The following is a 16659-nucleotide window of genomic DNA, read 5'->3' on the forward strand; positions in this document are numbered from 1 at the left end:
CTCTTTACTTACTGTTTTTCTTTTTCTAAAAACAGTGCACTAAGAGGGATTCACGTGGAACTCCTTATGGTGTTGGAAGCCTCAAAGATACTCTTGGCAAGGGCAAGGGCAAGGGCAACCAACCATCACAAACGGAAGCCTTTCTCACACTGCAAGAGCAACTGAAGGCAGCCCAACGCCAGATTGAAGTTCAGGCTGAAATCCAGGCCACTCTCAACGCTGAAGCTGCTGCTCGAGAAAAAAAACTGCTCTTCTTGTGGCTGAGCAAAAGCAAGAGTTGACAATGATGGCAAAGTTTATGCGCCACACTAATCCAGCCTACATGGAGTTTATAGCCTCTCAATCAGCTGAGGAGGACAATCTTCCATCATCAACTCCATGATCAACTCCACAACCTTGCATTTTGTTTCTCAACTCATGAACTAAGTTCTTGTATTAAGTTTGTATGTGTTATAAGTTTGTATGTGTTAATACAATTATGATTATGTTTTTGGAAGGTGTTTTCATTAGATTTTTCATTTACTAATTCAGTATTAAAGCAGGATTAAAATCAGGATTACAAAAACAATAAAAACCAGTAAATTTCATTATTTTATAAAACAAAGTAGTCGCTATATAGTCGTCATTTAGTCTGCAAATTATCGTTAAATAGAGGGTAAATAGTCGTAGAATAAAACGACTAATTTCAGACTAAAGTATTGCAAGTTTTATTCATGTATATACGTCGTAACTTTGACGCAGATTAGTCGCTAAATTTAACGACTAATACACGACTAATGCTATTATAATCGTTAAATTGTCGGCAAATTGTCGCAGTATTTGGTCACTAAGTGACGACAACGCAGCGACAAATTAACGACAACACTATATAGTCGTTAAATAGTTGCTAAATAACGACTATTTAACGACTATACGAATTAGCGACAAAATTTTACCTACAACAGTAATTAGTCGCTAAATAGTCGTATATGATCATTTAACGACTATTTAGCGACTATTTGCACAGTTGCTGTTGGCCTGTTTTCTTGTAGTGTTTATCTTTTAAATGAGTTATCAATTTTTCATAACACAAAAAATGTTGATGTGTCAACACATAACTAGTTACACATTTTATTTTTATTGTAACGATATAAAGCGATGAAGGAAACATATTTCGATCCAACTATGGAGCATTACATTACATCAAGATAAGTAAACTTAACTATTGAACCATTTAGACTGGAAACTAAAAGAAGTAGAGGAATTAGTCTCAGATCTACCATTGAATCCAAGAAAATATTACAGTCTATGGCGCATTGATAAAGTTTATGCGGGCTAAACTGGAGAGATAGATGCAAGAGGTGTAGCAGAACATGTTGTGATGCGGTTGCTGGAGCTCGATCTGGTTTAATGCACCGAGGGGCACGTGATGCTTTGCTATGGTAACGTATATGCGGGTTTAGGGAGGCATCAGGCATGAGGTGGAGAAGGAATCGAGGAAAGAGATAGGGTTGAAAGGAGTGAAGAAGACACCAGGATTTAGTTGGATTGTGGTTAATATGGCAGCTCATATGTGTTCTCTCCGGTAATAAGTCAGCTTGTGAATTTGCTCAGTTGATTTTACCAATCTTTTGTGGTAATGAAATTAGGAAGAAGAGAAACCGTTGACTCTGTTTAAGAAATAAAGACTCAAGTGAAGCACATACGTTCGCTTTAGTTTGTCTAGTTGTAATTGTTTACTAATTCTTTTTTAGCACTTAAATACAAATTACTCCTCTCTTTTTATAGAAAATTACCGACAAAAAAAAAAGGTTTAAATTGGGGGAAAAAGGTTTAAATTATCACAAAAATGTTTTTCTTTTTCTGGGTAAAGAGAACTGGAGTTTATGTACAAACTGTTCAAATTACCTGATTTTTTACTTATAAAAGAGATCGCTAAATTATTTTTTATTTCATGTGGTTAAATAATTTTTTTAAAAAGATATTTTAGTTGTAAACTTGTAGTTTAGTAGTTTTTATGTTAATTGTTTTCGTTGTGTCACTATCCATACTAATCGCATATCGAGAAACCTCAATACATCATTACTATAATGCATCAAGTAAATATTATTAAAAATTATTTTTACTGACCAAATTAGCTTACCAAATCACAGGTTCCTTGGTTTTGCTACCATAACAATTTCAACTAATTTTAGACCGACAGTATAACATTTCTAAGCGTTCAGACGTATAACAAATTCGTATAATTTCATTAAAGTTTTAAATTTTCATTTCATATAAATATAAAAACTTTATGGTATATACGACAAGGAAGAAATCAACTTTGGTATATGCGAATGTAGCTGAGAAAAAAATATCAGACAGAACCATAACTTATAGTTTGCTTTGTTTGCTGCTTCTCCCTGAGTCAGAGGGTTCAGTGTAACTGTCCTACCAAAACAACCAATAAGAACAAGACGAAACCCTCTCTCTCTCTTTCTCCGCCCCTCCTTCCCTCTCTCTCTCTCTCTCTCTCTCTCTCTCTCTCTCTCTCCTCTGCATCTCCTCTGTTCATCCTCAGGTGCTGTGCACATGGCGGCTGTAGGTCAAATCTCCACCGGAATGTCAGTAGATCGCACTCTTTCCTCCTGCAACAACATTGGAGTTTCCCTATCACCTCTCCGGCGAACGCTAATCGGCGCTGGAAGGTCTAGTATCTCTCTCCGTCAATGCTCTCTCTCCGTCAGATCAATTAAAATCAGTCAAGACACCCGGAGAGTTCAAGCTCATGCCGAGAACGGTGCCTTTGATGTGGTGAGTTTTTTTTTTTTTTTTTTTTTTTTTGAGTTTTCCCCTAATTGCTAATTTTGTATTCTTGCTTGTCACGTTCTGTTTGATTCAGTATTGTTGGGATTCGATTATGATACCATTTCAATCTGAATATTGCTATTTTGAATGTGATTTTGTGGGTTTTATTTGTTAGGGAGTGTTGGATTCTTCAGTTGATTCATCATATAAACTGGCGGATTCTAGAACAAGTAACAATGATTCGAGGAGGAAGACTAAGATTGTGTGTACGATTGGACCGTCTTCGAGTTCTAGGGAGATGATATGGAAGCTCGCTGAAGCTGGAATGAACGTAGCTCGTTTGAATATGTCTCATGGTGATCATGCTTCTCATCAGAAAACTATCGATTTGGTCAAGGAATACAATTCTTTGTTTGTTGACAAAGCCATTGCTATTATGTTGGATACAAAGGTACTATAGTTACTTTTTTTTTTTTGTCTCTTGTGATGAAAATGTTATGCGAGTTTGTGTTGTTATTTTGTTTGTGTGCTACCTATGTTTTGTGAAGGGTCCTGAGGTTCGAAGTGGGGATGTACCTCAGCCGATATTTCTTGAAGAGGGTCAGGAGTTTAACTTTACCATCAAGAGAGGTGTTTCGCTCAAAGACACTGTTAGTGTAAATTATGATGATTTTGTAAACGATGTTGAAGTTGGGGACATACTTTTGGTGGATGGTAAGAGTACTAGTAGTCTTTGTGGGTTTTGGAGTCTTTGTTTTTAGTTCATTTGTGACAAGAGGTTCCTTCTTGTGTCTCTTTTATTACTAGGTGGAATGATGTCGCTAGGTGTTACATCAAAGACGAGCGATTTGGTGAAGTGTGTAGTAATTGATGGTGGAGAGCTTCAATCTAGACGTCACTTGAATGTTCGAGGAAAGAGCGCGACTCTTCCTTCCATTACAGGTCGATACCATTAAGGAGCTTTTTGAACTAAAAAAAGTTTTTTTGAATGATTATTACTCACTTTGGTTTTTACTTTTAACTAACTCTATTGCAGACAAAGATTGGGAAGACATCAAATTTGGAGTGGATAACCAAGTCGATTTCTATGCCGTCTCCTTTGTTAAAGATGCTAAAGTAGTCCATGAGTTGAAGAACTATCTCAAAAGTAAGTCTGTCCTCTTTTCTTCAATCTCCTATTAGCTTTGGTGAAACTAATAGAAAATTTCAATGTTTTGATAGCCTGCAGTGCGGACATATCGGTGATTGTGAAAATCGAAAGTGCAGACTCTATAAAGAATCTTCCTTCTATCATATCTGCTTGTGATGGGGTTGGTTTCAAAGTCTTTTCTATGATCAGAAGTTAATATACTGATGCTTTAGTGCTTAGTTTTTCCTTGCTGATTCAGGCAATGGTTGCTCGTGGAGATCTTGGAGCTGAACTTCCCATTGAAGAGGTTCCCTTGTTACAGGTAAATCCAAGACTTGGTTTACGAAACATAGACTTAGACTCTGTTGGTATTTATGCTTTTGCCATTATGTCTTAATACTTACTTAGGAAGAGATAATCAGAAGGTGTAGGAGCATTCATAAACCAGTGATTGTCGCCACAAACATGCTAGAGAGTATGATTAACCATCCAACGCCTACAAGAGCTGAAGTCTCTGACATTGCAATTGCAGTACGTGAAGGTGCAGATGCTATCATGCTTTCTGGTGAAACCGCACATGGAAAGTTCGTATTTTAATCAAACCCTTTCTTCATTTTGTCAATATAACTTACATGTCATGTGATCTTTAATGTTCTTTGTCCTATGTTTTAATTCTCGGATATCAGGTTCCCGCTGAAAGCTGTTAACGTAATGCATACTGTGGCGTTGAGAACTGAGGCAAGTCTACCTGTCAGAACCTCTGCAACCCGCACCACTGCTTACAAGGTACTTCACACATTCCTCATACTGGAAATATGAAATATGGTATATTAGTCAAATGTGAAATGTTAATAATGACATTCTTGTTACAGGGTCACATGGGGCAAATGTTTGCTTTTCATGCCTCTATAATGGCAAATACACTGAGCACACCGCTAATTGTATTCACGAGAACCGGATCCATGGCAGTGCTTTTAAGTCATTACCGCCCATCCGCTACAATTTTCGCCTTCACAAACCAGTAAGTCATTCAGTGAACGTCCATCCAATGTATGCAACTTTTTAAACAGAGGAATTGGGTTTGATCAATCTTATGGCTTCTTTCCTTTAGGAGAAGGATAATGCAAAGGCTGGCTCTATATCAAGGTGTCATGCCTATATATATGGAGTTCTCGGATGATGCTGAAGATACATATGCCCGGTCTCTGAAACTCTTACAGGTACTACATTAACCATGTTCCTTCTCATCTATCAACCTTACATTTTCTCAAACTGCAGAAGTAGTTTTTCTAACAATTATATATTGCTCAGGACGAGGATATGCTTAAGGAAGGACAACATGTAACTCTTGTCCAAAGTGGTGCGCAACCCATTTGGCGTGAAGAATCAACACATCTCATACAAGTCCGTAAGATAAAGATAGGTGGATGATGTTTTTTTACTTCTTGAGCTACACCACATCTTCACTTTACTCAGCTTTCTTACTCTTGAGACACTTTGATCCATTTTTTTTTTTGAATCACTCTACAGTGAATCAAGCAACCATATATATTTTCAAGTTATTGAAGTTTTTTTTTTCTTTCTGGTTTTCGTTGAGTACCTCAGTGTCATGGAAGATTTCTGTCTCACTCATCTTATTACTTACTGGTAAGAGTAATCCACATAATACATGACAGTTAAGTCTTTATGGCTTAGGATTTTAAAGAAGTAGACTTTTCGACGAAAAAGACTAATCCGATTTAGCCTTTTTATTATGAATCAGTTTGTTGTTTTACACATGACCGGAAAAACTGAAAACAAAACCACACGTTTGTTAGACTTTAGAATCCTTCTCTCGTTCCTCTTCACTCTTGGAGTCATCCTCATCATCATCACTCATGTCTTGCATCTCATTTTTTCCTTCTAGTTGTATAGATTTGTACCACTTCGCACATGCAATGTATACTACCAGGTCAATGCTGGTTAATGCAGCCAAGAGGAAGTAGAATCTGTCCAAGTGACCTTTGTTGAGGTTCCTTGGAATCCAACCAGGCATGTGATCCTCTGTAGAGATCTTCACCACCATTGTCACCAACAAGCTACTCACAAAGTTCCCCATTGACATTGACATCATACATAGAGCACTCCCGAAGCTCTTTAGTCCGTCTGGTGTCTGCGCGTTGAAGAACTCAAGCTGACCCACGTACATGAACACTTCTGATGCCCCTATGAGCGAGTATTGTGGAGCCTGCAAAGAAGAAAAGATTGTCAGGACTCAAAAGTTTCTTCTGTAAGTTGTTTATCTTAGGACCGAAGTGGGTTTTCATGTTTGTGATCATTACCTGCCAGAAGATGCTCAAGGAGCTTGAGCCGTCACAGTGAGTGCAACTCTTGTCTGCATACTTAAGCCTATAGCATTCCACAACTCCAGCAGCAACCATAGCGATGACAGCAATCACAAGCCCGATTCCCATCCTGTGAAGCTCAGTGATTCCTTTTGATCCATTCTTCTTGAATCTGTTGGCGACTGGCTCGAGAACTCTTCTGTATAAGAATATGAACAGAGCGACGCTAAGGATGTCAAAGCTGGACATACTTGCGGGAGGGATTTTGAAATCAGAGATATTGGTATTCATCGCAGCGCCTTGCTCCACAAAGAGAGATGCCATTTGGGTGAAGACCACTGAGTAGATAATAGTGCATAGCCAAATTGGCATCAGTCTAAGAATGCACTTGACTTCCTCAACTTGTGTCACCGGACAGAGCCTCCATGGGTTCACTGCGTCTTGTTTCTTGTCATCTAGATCTCTCGCGGTGATGTACGCTGCTTTGTCCAAGAATCTGAAATTCCAAAAAGAAACATGTTAGAACACTCTTATGGCATTGACATATATGGTGAAACTGTGGTTTCTTGGCAACTTACTTGAATTCATCAGTATGCATTATCCTCCTTCCTGTATTTTCAGAAGCATTTTTCCCTTGGCTGTCTCCATCATACATCTCCTCTCTCCCTCGTAATGGCGCCTCCACCGATGATTTCTTCGTTGCAGCGACCAAAACTTGGCAAAACCTCGAAAGAGGATTACCCGTGGGCTTGAAATATCGGTATCTCGGTGTTCCAACGAGGAAAAGAATCAAAGCAATGACAGCAGAGCCAGTGGACGCCCAAAAACCGAGCGCCCACATTCCCTCGTCTTCAAAATATCCCAAGATTGTGTTTGAAAAGAGTGAACCGAGGTTCAAAGCAAGGTAGAAGTAGCTGAAGAAGGCGATCTTTGAGTACCCTTCTTTAGGATGTTCCTCATCGAACTGATCCGCTCCAAGAGTTGCAATGTTAGGTTGGTAACCACCGTATCCTAATGCGATCAAGTAGATGGAGAAGTAGAACATTGTGATCTCCATCATGGAATGCGAGCCACAAGGTGTGACTTCGTCCCCGCAACCTATTGGTCTGATCAAGAACATGTACGATGATAGCGATAGCGATGAAAGTCCCTGAGGTTTCACATAAAAAGAAAGCGTTTTTATTAGCTTAAAACGTTTTAACTTTACACACTAGTATAGAAGGATGAAACACATTTTAGTTGTTGCTACTTACAATGACAAAAATGACTTGGAAGATAGCACACGTCTTGTAACGACCCCAGTAGGAATCGCTAAGAAACGCTCCGACCAATGAGAAGATATAAACTGTTCCTGTCCATTTGCTAACATTGTTCGCTGCGTCTGCGTTGTTTTGTTGCAAAACGCGCGTTAGGAACAGCACCAGATTCACTCCAACTCCAAAGAACGCTAGTGTCGCCAACCCCTGGTTCACTGTTAAACCGGAAAAATTATATTACAAATTGGTTTAGCAATTGAACCAAACTATATATTATTTGATTTGAAAGAAACCAGAATAGGTAGATGAATGAATGACATTGAATGATTGATTGTTTAATAATTGAAACTAAGTTCCGTGTTCGTCAAGATGACGTTAACACTTCTTTGGTTGGATTGTATTTAATGACGACTACTTCATTATTGTCCCACCTTCTAACGAAATCAAAACTTATATGATATTACAAATAACTAAAATGTTAGCTAATCGAATTCCATATGCGAAATACAAATCGTTAACTAATAATAATAATCTTATGAAATTTTTATTTAAAGTATTACGTGGATCCTACTAACTAAATCAAAAAAGCAAAAAGGAAGAAAAAAAGAAGACCACTAAAATCTCTTAATTTGTGTTTATGTATAAAACCAGATGCTTTGTGAAATATTCTAAAAGTATAATTTAATATCAACATAACTTATTAGGAGTATAAGATAAAAATGTTAGGAAAAAATGTGAAGAAGTGCACGTGGCATTAGCTAACGACATAGAAAATGAAATGGGTAATTACGTGTAAGGCAGCGTAATTCCACTAACACATGCTTTCCTTGCACTTATGTTTAATATTATTAGTGTCGTCTTCCTCAAAATAGTTTCTCTTTTTCTTTTTTTGGTTAAATTTCATCAAAGTATCTTTAAAAAACCTAAATATCTCTCTCCATATATAGAATCACTTACAAATCTGAATGTTCTCATTTCAGTTATTCTAAAATGACAAACAAGATCCATATAATATATATAAAAAAACACTCAATCATTCAGATTTCTTAGATCATATTAGTTGCGTTCGAATTATTAGTTTTTTTGTTTTTGTTTTTTTTTTTTGGAGAAAATGATTGAAAAGTACACATATGATATCATAATTAATTTTCATCACAGGTATTATTTTCTGTAAAACATAGGGATCTCTGTAATTAATAAATAAATAAATAATGACAAGAATATTCAGGGATTGGTCTGAATTTCAATCTATGATCTACCTGGTTATAAGAAAATTGAAAAATATATGAGCTTTTATATATGTCATGTGGTTGGGGTTTTTACCAAAACATGCAGCCTACGTTCGAATATGTCTTGACACGTTCACGTACAACTCAAGTTAATTCTACATAAATTTGTTGGTTCTATTGTCACTTTCCTAGTTTCTGATAACTTATTACATACCTCAAAGATAAGTATGCATATCAATCAATCCACACACTTTTAGATATACATCATATCGGTATCCCTATTTTTATTTTATTTTTGTCATTATGTTTATTGATATCGATCTTATACATTATTTTTTTTGTCAGGTGGATATCTACATAATTATAGGGTACAAATATGTATATTATATATATACATGCATGTGTGCTACAAAATAATGCAAACATGTATGTTTCTATATACAAATAATGTATTAAGACTTAATAGTGATACGAATCCATTAAATATATGGGGACCGGCCCTGAATATACCTATGTAAGGATGCCATGCGTTTGCATGTGGTATCTTTGAGAAAAGGACATGCAGAACCAAAAAATATATATGAAAATATAGATTCTATATTTTAAGGTATCACTCATCGGATGAAATTTGGTTGATAAAACTAATTATCTTTTTTTTCTTTCTTAGTTTAATAAAAGAAAAATGAAACTGATGTATTTGGTATCTATCTAGCTTAATATATTGTAAATTTTTGAATAGGGAAGAGAGAAACATACGAAGAATGACGATGGCAGCAACCCATTGGCCTGAGTTAGAACGAATAGAGGGACGACCATAGAAATCCACAGTCCCATCTCTTGTTTCTTCATCTCCTTCTTTCTTCTTCATCGTCTGCATTTTCATTTACATTTCATTTGATTAATTTCTACACACATGTCAATTGTTATACCTGTTTAATAATATTCTCTATTTGTATCTACCAACTTTTGTCCCTCTTGATACAAAGAGATTCTTACGTTCAATAGTTTTTGTGTTTTGGAACTTGACTAAAAACGTTTTTTTTTCTTCTCTTTTTCTAACTTTATTGTGCATTGCCACGTATTCGTTTTGTAGACACAATTTTCAAGATTATTTGGATTTATTCTCGACTTTAAATTTGCAGTACAACCAAATATATATACTTAAAAGAGTTAGAAAAGAATATGAGCTAAAATATAGCCATATTCTTTTCTTTTCTTTTCCTAGAGCTTAACTAAAAGCTAATTATGAAGAAAAAAAAGAAAAGAAAAGATGTTGAACTAAATGTATTTTGCGCATAAAGATCGTGACTCTCCATTTCACTGAGCATGCCCTTTTGATCATGCTCTTCTTGAGCCACCAAAAACTTTTAAAAGTTTTACCATAATTATTAGTTACTAAAAAAAAACACAAAATTCCTATTGTAGTCACAGCTAGGGCTGGGCATTCGGGTTATCCGTTTGGGTTCGGATATTACCCGTTCGGGTTCGGATTAATGGGTAATGGAAAATAGAACCCATTCGGGTATTTTACTATGTTTGGGTTCGGTTCAGTTCGGGTAGTACCGAGTTCGGGTCGGTTTGGGTTACAATTTTCAGAACTCAATTAGTACCCGAACTACCGGGTACCCGAAAAAATATAATTAAAATTAATAAAATTTAAATAATTTTAGTTAAAGTTTGACTTATGTGACAATATATTTTAGATATTTTTGATATTTAGGTATAAAACTAAATGAAATATTCAAAATTATAATCATAACTTTAGGGTAATTGCATTATATTAATGATAAATATTATAAATATGTTTATATGTTCGGGTTTGTTGGGTACCCAAACGGGTATCGGGTATTACCCGACCCTAACCCGAACCCACATGTATTAGAAAATAGAACCCAATAGGGTTTTATAGGCAAACCCGAACCCAACCCAAACCCGGTTTTTCGGGTCGGGTTCCGGGTTGGGTATTTGGGTACGGTTTTAATGCCCAGGCCTAGTCACAGCTGATATCTAAGGAACAAGAAACTTAATTACATAATCAAAATCTTATGAGGAAGAAAAATAGATGCCCATTTAATTATATCAAAGCAAAAGAAATAATCAAAGGGACAAGCTTAAAAATAACTTACGTCTTTGTTATATATCTCTAGGCAAGACATTTCTGATGATATTTGATTATATGTATGTGAGGTTTAGGGAAGATAGTGATAACGAAACTCTCTTTAGTTTTTGTGTCTTTTTTTTGGTTGTTGTTTTTTTCTCTTTAAGTGATATGAGAGAAATATAGAACAAAAGACGAAGAAGGAAGAAGCAGAAAGCAAGTTCAAGCTTGGATGTTGTAGAGAAGAGAAGAATGAGAATAAATAGAAGTTTGGAAGATGATTTGAACGGTCCTGATTTTACATGGGACACTCACATGCCCAATACCTATTTTTAATTTATAAATTCTAAAAAAAAAATATACACTCAAAAGCACGATGACGAAAAATAAAAAGCTCAAAAGCACAATTCTAATTATACGGAAATTGATATTTGAAATTTTTTCCCAAATTTTTTGTTTGCGTGGCTGAAAGGAAACTTTAGGCGCTTTCAAAACTTTGGGCTGTGGCTGAGGCTGAGGCGGAGGGTCGGTCGGAGGCTATTTTTCTTGTTTCTTATGCAAAACTTAAAAACTTTTGTTGTGACAGATACAATTTATGATTCCAAAAATTTTATCATAAAGGAAAATCCCAAATATCTCTTATCAAATAGTCATAGATTGGGATTTTTTTGGATTAAAGGTACCTTTTAGATTAAAGGTACGCATGGATTGGGATTTTTTTTGGAGCTTCTAATAATTTCTTATATGTGATTTAGTACTGTGTGAATGTGATCATATTTATCATTTATGTTAAACGATATTTATTTGAAGATATTAAGTTAGTTGTAATTTTTCAATGATATCAATACATCAATAAAACTAATAATTTTCAAAATATAATAAGCATTAATGTTTTATGTATAAGTATGGCTTAGTTATTAGCAATATCTGTAAAACAACGTACCAAAATTTAGTTGCATTTTGTAACATATACCTTGTTTTATTTTTATTTTCGAATTTATTTTTTTCATTTGGAAAATATCATAGTATAATATAAATGCCATTATTATTATTTATTGTTTTTGGCAAAGGCATATATACCGTTTCTGATGTTATAAATTACAACACTACTAGTTCTTCATCATTACTTAACATCATATTAATAATAGTAAATAATCTCTAACTTGTTTATAAAACTTAAAATTCTAAAATATATATACAAATGTGTAAAAAGGTCATGACTACGATACTAAAAGGATGACAGTTAAGTCGTTAATCCACAAATTTAAGTTGTATCACAAACTAATCAATCCAATAAATTATTATCTTACAGGGATGTATTCAAAACAGAATTTGGGAGGATTTGTGATTTTTAAAAAAATCTCATGTTATTCAACTAGTGATTTTAAAATCACATCTCAAATCCACGGTTATTGAATATGAAATTTGTTAAAAATCATTCACAATCCACTGTTATTTTATCAATAATTTGTAAAAATCATATATATAAAAGTAAGGTTGGTCTCTCCTTATTGGTTGATTTTCATTTAATACTTTCTAATTTTTTGTTTATTTCCTTTCTAACTGTTTAATTGCTTTAAATAATATTTAAGACCCCATTAATACAATACATTTAATTCATACATTAAAATAAAATTATAACTGAAAATAATAAATTATGCATTAATCATATTCTACCACTCAATTATATTCAAACACAATAAATAATATTTGTAACTCCAATAATTTTAAATGTAACTTCCATCAATTTTTATCATATAAATAAGCATTGCCTCATTCTCTCATATTGGCATTTTTTACTGTTTATTTCTTTTCTAACTGTTTAATTGCTTTAAATAATATTTAAGACCCAATTAACACAATACATTTAATTCATACATTAAAATAAAATTATAACTGAAAATAAAATAAATTATGCATTAATCATACTCTACCACTCAATTAGATTCAAACACAATAAATAATATTTGTAACTCCAATAATTTTAAATGTAACTTCCATCAATTTTTATCATATAAATAATCATTGCCTCATTTTCTCATATTGGCATTTTTTACTTTCTCATTTTCACATTCTCTTCCACTTCTTTCATTCTCTTCCACAATATCTCAAATCATTTTTTTTGTTTTTTTATGTTTTCAATTTCTTATTTTTGTTGTATGGGTTACAAAAAACCAAATGAAATATCATTGTAAAATTTTATTGCTAAATTTTAATTTTAGAGACTACATAATATATATATATATATATTAAATTATTTTTATATTTAATGATTCATCTCTACTATCTAATTTGGATTATCATCTTATAAGTAATCACTCTCTCCTCCTCTCTCACCAATATCAAATGTTGTTATATCTAATATGTGTTGTAAGAGTTTGATTCTATATTTTAATTTAGAAAGTACTATATATAATTAACATTGTTTTCAATTTTTATTTTATTTATATAAAAATAAAATATTTCTTTTATATTTCTTGCTTTTCTAATCTATTCATATTTATTTTGAAAATTTCCGTAGCTAAATTTAAATTCACATATATGTTGGTTTTAACAAAAAATCAAGTTTATTTGAGAATCTGTTTTAAAAGGTTTATCTTCATTATCTATTTTAGATTAGCATATTATAAGTCATTATTTTTCATACTCTTATAATATTCACCACACAATAAGATCATGAAGTTGAAAAGATCCATCTCTAATTTTCTATTATGTACTCTGGTTATCTCGCATATTCATGTATCATTTTTAATAATTTAGAATGATCAATATAATTATCCATTTATAAAGTCTATTTTATTTTGTAAAGTCTATTTTGTTTTCTGATCCAATAGATAAATATGTAAAGATCAATATAATATTTATATTCTTTAAGATTTGAGGTTTTTGAAAACAAAAAGAACTTAATTATTAAAAAATTGATTTTCTTGATTTAAGCAAAATGAAAAAAGTGAAATATAGAAAATAATATAATTATTAAAATACCATTTAACTAAATCCTATTAGTATGAAATCTAGCACTATAAATTAAATTGATGAGTGAAAAAACAAAAAACAAACAAAAGGATTGAAGTTATTCTTGGAGTTTTAAAAAATCTATAGATTGAAGTTCATATAATTTCTTTTAAAAACTAATTTAGTTTGTCACTTCAAAAGTAATATTTTCAATTTGGAATATTATGTGTGAATGTTGAGTTTATATCAAAACAATCAAAAAGTGTACGTTTAAATTTTGATTGAGCCACTTGGCATTCCTTTTCTTTTAAGTCAAAAATAAATTAAAATATTTCTTTATAATTAACCCACTTTTAAAGGCATTTAACTCAATTTAACTCTACATTTAACTCCATTTAACTCTACCTTTAACTCAAATGTAACTCCTACCCAATAATTTTACATTCATTCCTCCAACTAATATATTTATCTTTCAAGAAAAAATATTTTTGGTAAAATTTTAATATATTTTTTAATTATTTTAATTGCTTTAAACTTTGAAATGAGGAAATATTCTATATAGAATAATTTTATACGTAGTTACTAAATTTTTTGATAATTTTATTTGGTTCAATTTTACTATACTACAGTCTTATGTTTACAATGTCATTACAAAAAAATCTTTAAATCAATGTTTAACCTCTATAAAACATGATCATAAACATAGATTCTCTCATATTAGGAAAATGTTTAAATTTCTCTATTATTATTTATATTAATATAGCTAATCAATTTGTAATAACTTTTTGTAGTATTGGCTAATTTTTTTATTGATAGAAAAGTTTCTATATTTTAAATTTTGTATAATAAATAACCATACAAAAAAATGTTGACAGGAGTGTTATTTTAAGAAATTGCTATAAATTTTTTTGAAATTCATACATTAGTATAATGTTTTTGAGATTAGACATTAGTAAAACAGTATTTTAGTTTAAGAAAATTTAAGAAATATAATCAAAACTATTTTGCATACAACCACGCATTGCATGGATTAATTACCTTTTTTTTTTTTGTCAAACGCGTGGACTAATTATCTAGTCATAAGTCATAACAAATCCACTGTTATTCAAAACCAAATTTTTTTTTTTAGAAAAACATAATAGTGATTGTAAGAGAAATCCTATTTAAAAAATCTCACCTTCCAGAGGGTGTTTTTGAAGGATTGGTTTAAAAAAAAAGAACAAATTACGAATTGCAAAATTCTGGGCTCTCTCTCTCTACCTTTCTCTTTTCTCTTCTCCTCTCTCGTTTCTAGGCTTTCACTCTTCTCCTTTCTCTGTTTTTCTTATGTGTTAATTATGAGTTTCACGTCTTGTTTTATTTTATTTTATTAGGGTTAGTTGTTAGATATATATACTCTCGAGATTAGGGTAAATGTTTCATAATGCAAATTACGGTGGTGTCTGTTCGGATCAAATTGCCAAAAAACCAAAAACCAACCTCTATACATATGAATATGTTCAACGTATTCTTTCTGTTATGCTATATGAACACCTCTCGTTTGGACTTGAGAATCTCTTACAAACCCACTTAAGTCTCACCAAATCTCATTAAATCACAAACTATATTTTTTTTCAAAAATAGAAAATAATAATAAATCCATCAAACTACCTTAAAAACTCACTCTAAATCTCATAAAATCTGGTTGTTACAACACATCCATCCCTGATAAAAAACCCTAATGGAGAGCGACCAGGCGATTTCGGCGCCGACTTCCTGATCCCCATAGATCTGTGAAGTTGGAAGCTTTTCCTCGACCCTTGAGAGTTTTTTCTTGCTTTTGTGCGTCCTTTAGTATTGGTGTTACTTTTCCTCTTTACAATAAGGTTTTGGTCCAGAGATCTATAGTTTCCTAGTTTTCCTCGTTGAGCGAGAGTTTTTTTTCAAATATGAATCGTGAGAGAGATTCGAGAAGCCACGAACAAGGAAGGTCGGCGGATTCACGCCTCAAGGAGAAGGCTACAAGCAGTGGACACAGGGAGGCCAGATCTGGGCAGTCCAGCAGACCGAGAGAAGAAGTTTTGAGACAACGAGGTTCCATGACCACCGCGGGGTCCAGCCGGAGTGAAGGAGATGAAGATGATATCATACGGATTCCTCGTTTTGATAATTCTGATCAGAACTCTCTCGTGGGCAGGATGTTTCATACTGGTAGCCGCAGTATCGATGCCCTTATTACCTTTATGCCGAAGGGAAGAATTTGGGACGTTGAAGGAAGAGTACATGGAACAAATCTGGGGAATGGAAAATTCTAGTTTGACTTTGATGATGGTGCCGACCTGGAAAAAGTTCTAGCGAGAAGGCCATGCCACTTCAACCAATGGAGCTTTGCCCTCGAAAGATGGGAACCAAACGTTTGGGAGGACTTCCCAAGCTCAATGGTTTTCTGGGTAAAAATCTCGGGAATTCCGAAACACTACAGGAAGCTTGCTGCGTACCAAAGTATTGGAGAAGCCCTAGGCACAGTGCTAACAACCGATGTACCTGGAGAAAGAGTTAGGGTCTCTTTAAACGGGGATCTGCCGCTACAGTTTGAACGAAAAGCGGGTTTTGATAATGGAGATGTGGTGAAGGTGTCTCTTGCTTATGAAGGCCTCTTCCGATACTGTTTCACTTGTAAGAGGATCTCCCATGAAGAGAGAACATGTCTGCTGCTGACAGAGGCCGATAGAGAAAAAAACAAAAGACTTCGGGCAGAGGCATACGCGGCTACGGAGGAGTTCAAAAGCCTCTACGGTAACCAACAGGGTCGAGCGTCCACGACAGCAGGGCAGGAAGCAGAGGTTAACAGAAAGAGAGAAGGCAATAGGAATTCCCCAAAAGGCAGGTCTCTAGAGCAAAGGTTGATTCGGGATGAATCCTT

General features: G+C 33.7%; 2 protein-coding genes across 2 annotated transcripts; one reads left to right on the forward strand and one right to left on the reverse strand.

The window, feature by feature from the left end:
- On the forward strand, positions 2360-5473 carry LOC104757612 (plastidial pyruvate kinase 3, chloroplastic). The gene is made up of 12 exons (XM_010480363.2): positions 2360-2772; positions 2942-3217; positions 3315-3480; positions 3574-3708; positions 3803-3913; positions 3988-4076; positions 4155-4217; positions 4304-4479; positions 4582-4681; positions 4768-4916; positions 5007-5115; positions 5207-5473. The coding sequence occupies exons 1-12, from the start codon at positions 2551-2553 to the stop codon at positions 5324-5326; spliced, it is 1716 nt and encodes a 571-aa protein (XP_010478665.1). The 5' UTR covers positions 2360-2550; the 3' UTR covers positions 5327-5473.
- On the reverse strand, positions 5503-11044 carry LOC104757614 (protein NRT1/ PTR FAMILY 7.3-like). Its single transcript, XM_010480364.2, has 6 exons — positions 10831-11044; positions 9461-9575; positions 7473-7690; positions 6798-7369; positions 6217-6715; positions 5503-6122 (listed from the first exon to the last, which is right to left on the reverse strand). The coding sequence occupies exons 1-6, from the start codon at positions 10858-10860 to the stop codon at positions 5709-5711; spliced, it is 1848 nt and encodes a 615-aa protein (XP_010478666.1). The 5' UTR covers positions 10861-11044; the 3' UTR covers positions 5503-5708.

The sequence above is a fragment of the Camelina sativa genome, chromosome 17, assembly GCF_000633955.1.
Source record: "Camelina sativa cultivar DH55 chromosome 17, Cs, whole genome shotgun sequence".
Classification (NCBI taxonomy): Eukaryota; Viridiplantae; Streptophyta; class Magnoliopsida; order Brassicales; family Brassicaceae; genus Camelina; species Camelina sativa.

Bases quoted from the DNA above. Each gene is read 5' to 3' on its own strand.
- LOC104757612 (XM_010480363.2), top strand. From the start codon at position 2,551: ATGGCGGCTGTAGGTCAAATCTCCACCGGAATGTCAGTAGATCGCACT. The intron at 3,218-3,314 runs GTACTATAGTTA...TGTTTTGTGAAG, and splicing joins CTATTATGTTGGATACAAAG to GGTCCTGAGGTTCGAAGTGG. The intron at 4,077-4,154 runs GTTGGTTTCAAA...TTGCTGATTCAG, and splicing joins TCATATCTGCTTGTGATGGG to GCAATGGTTGCTCGTGGAGA.
- LOC104757614 (XM_010480364.2), bottom strand. From the start codon at position 10,860: ATGTCTTGCCTAGAGATATATAACAAAGAC. The intron at 9,576-10,830 runs GTAAGTTATTTT...ATGAAAATGCAG, and splicing joins TAGAGATATATAACAAAGAC to ACGATGAAGAAGAAAGAAGG. The intron at 6,123-6,216 runs GTAATGATCACA...TCTTCTTTGCAG, and splicing joins CCTTGAGCATCTTCTGGCAG to GCTCCACAATACTCGCTCAT.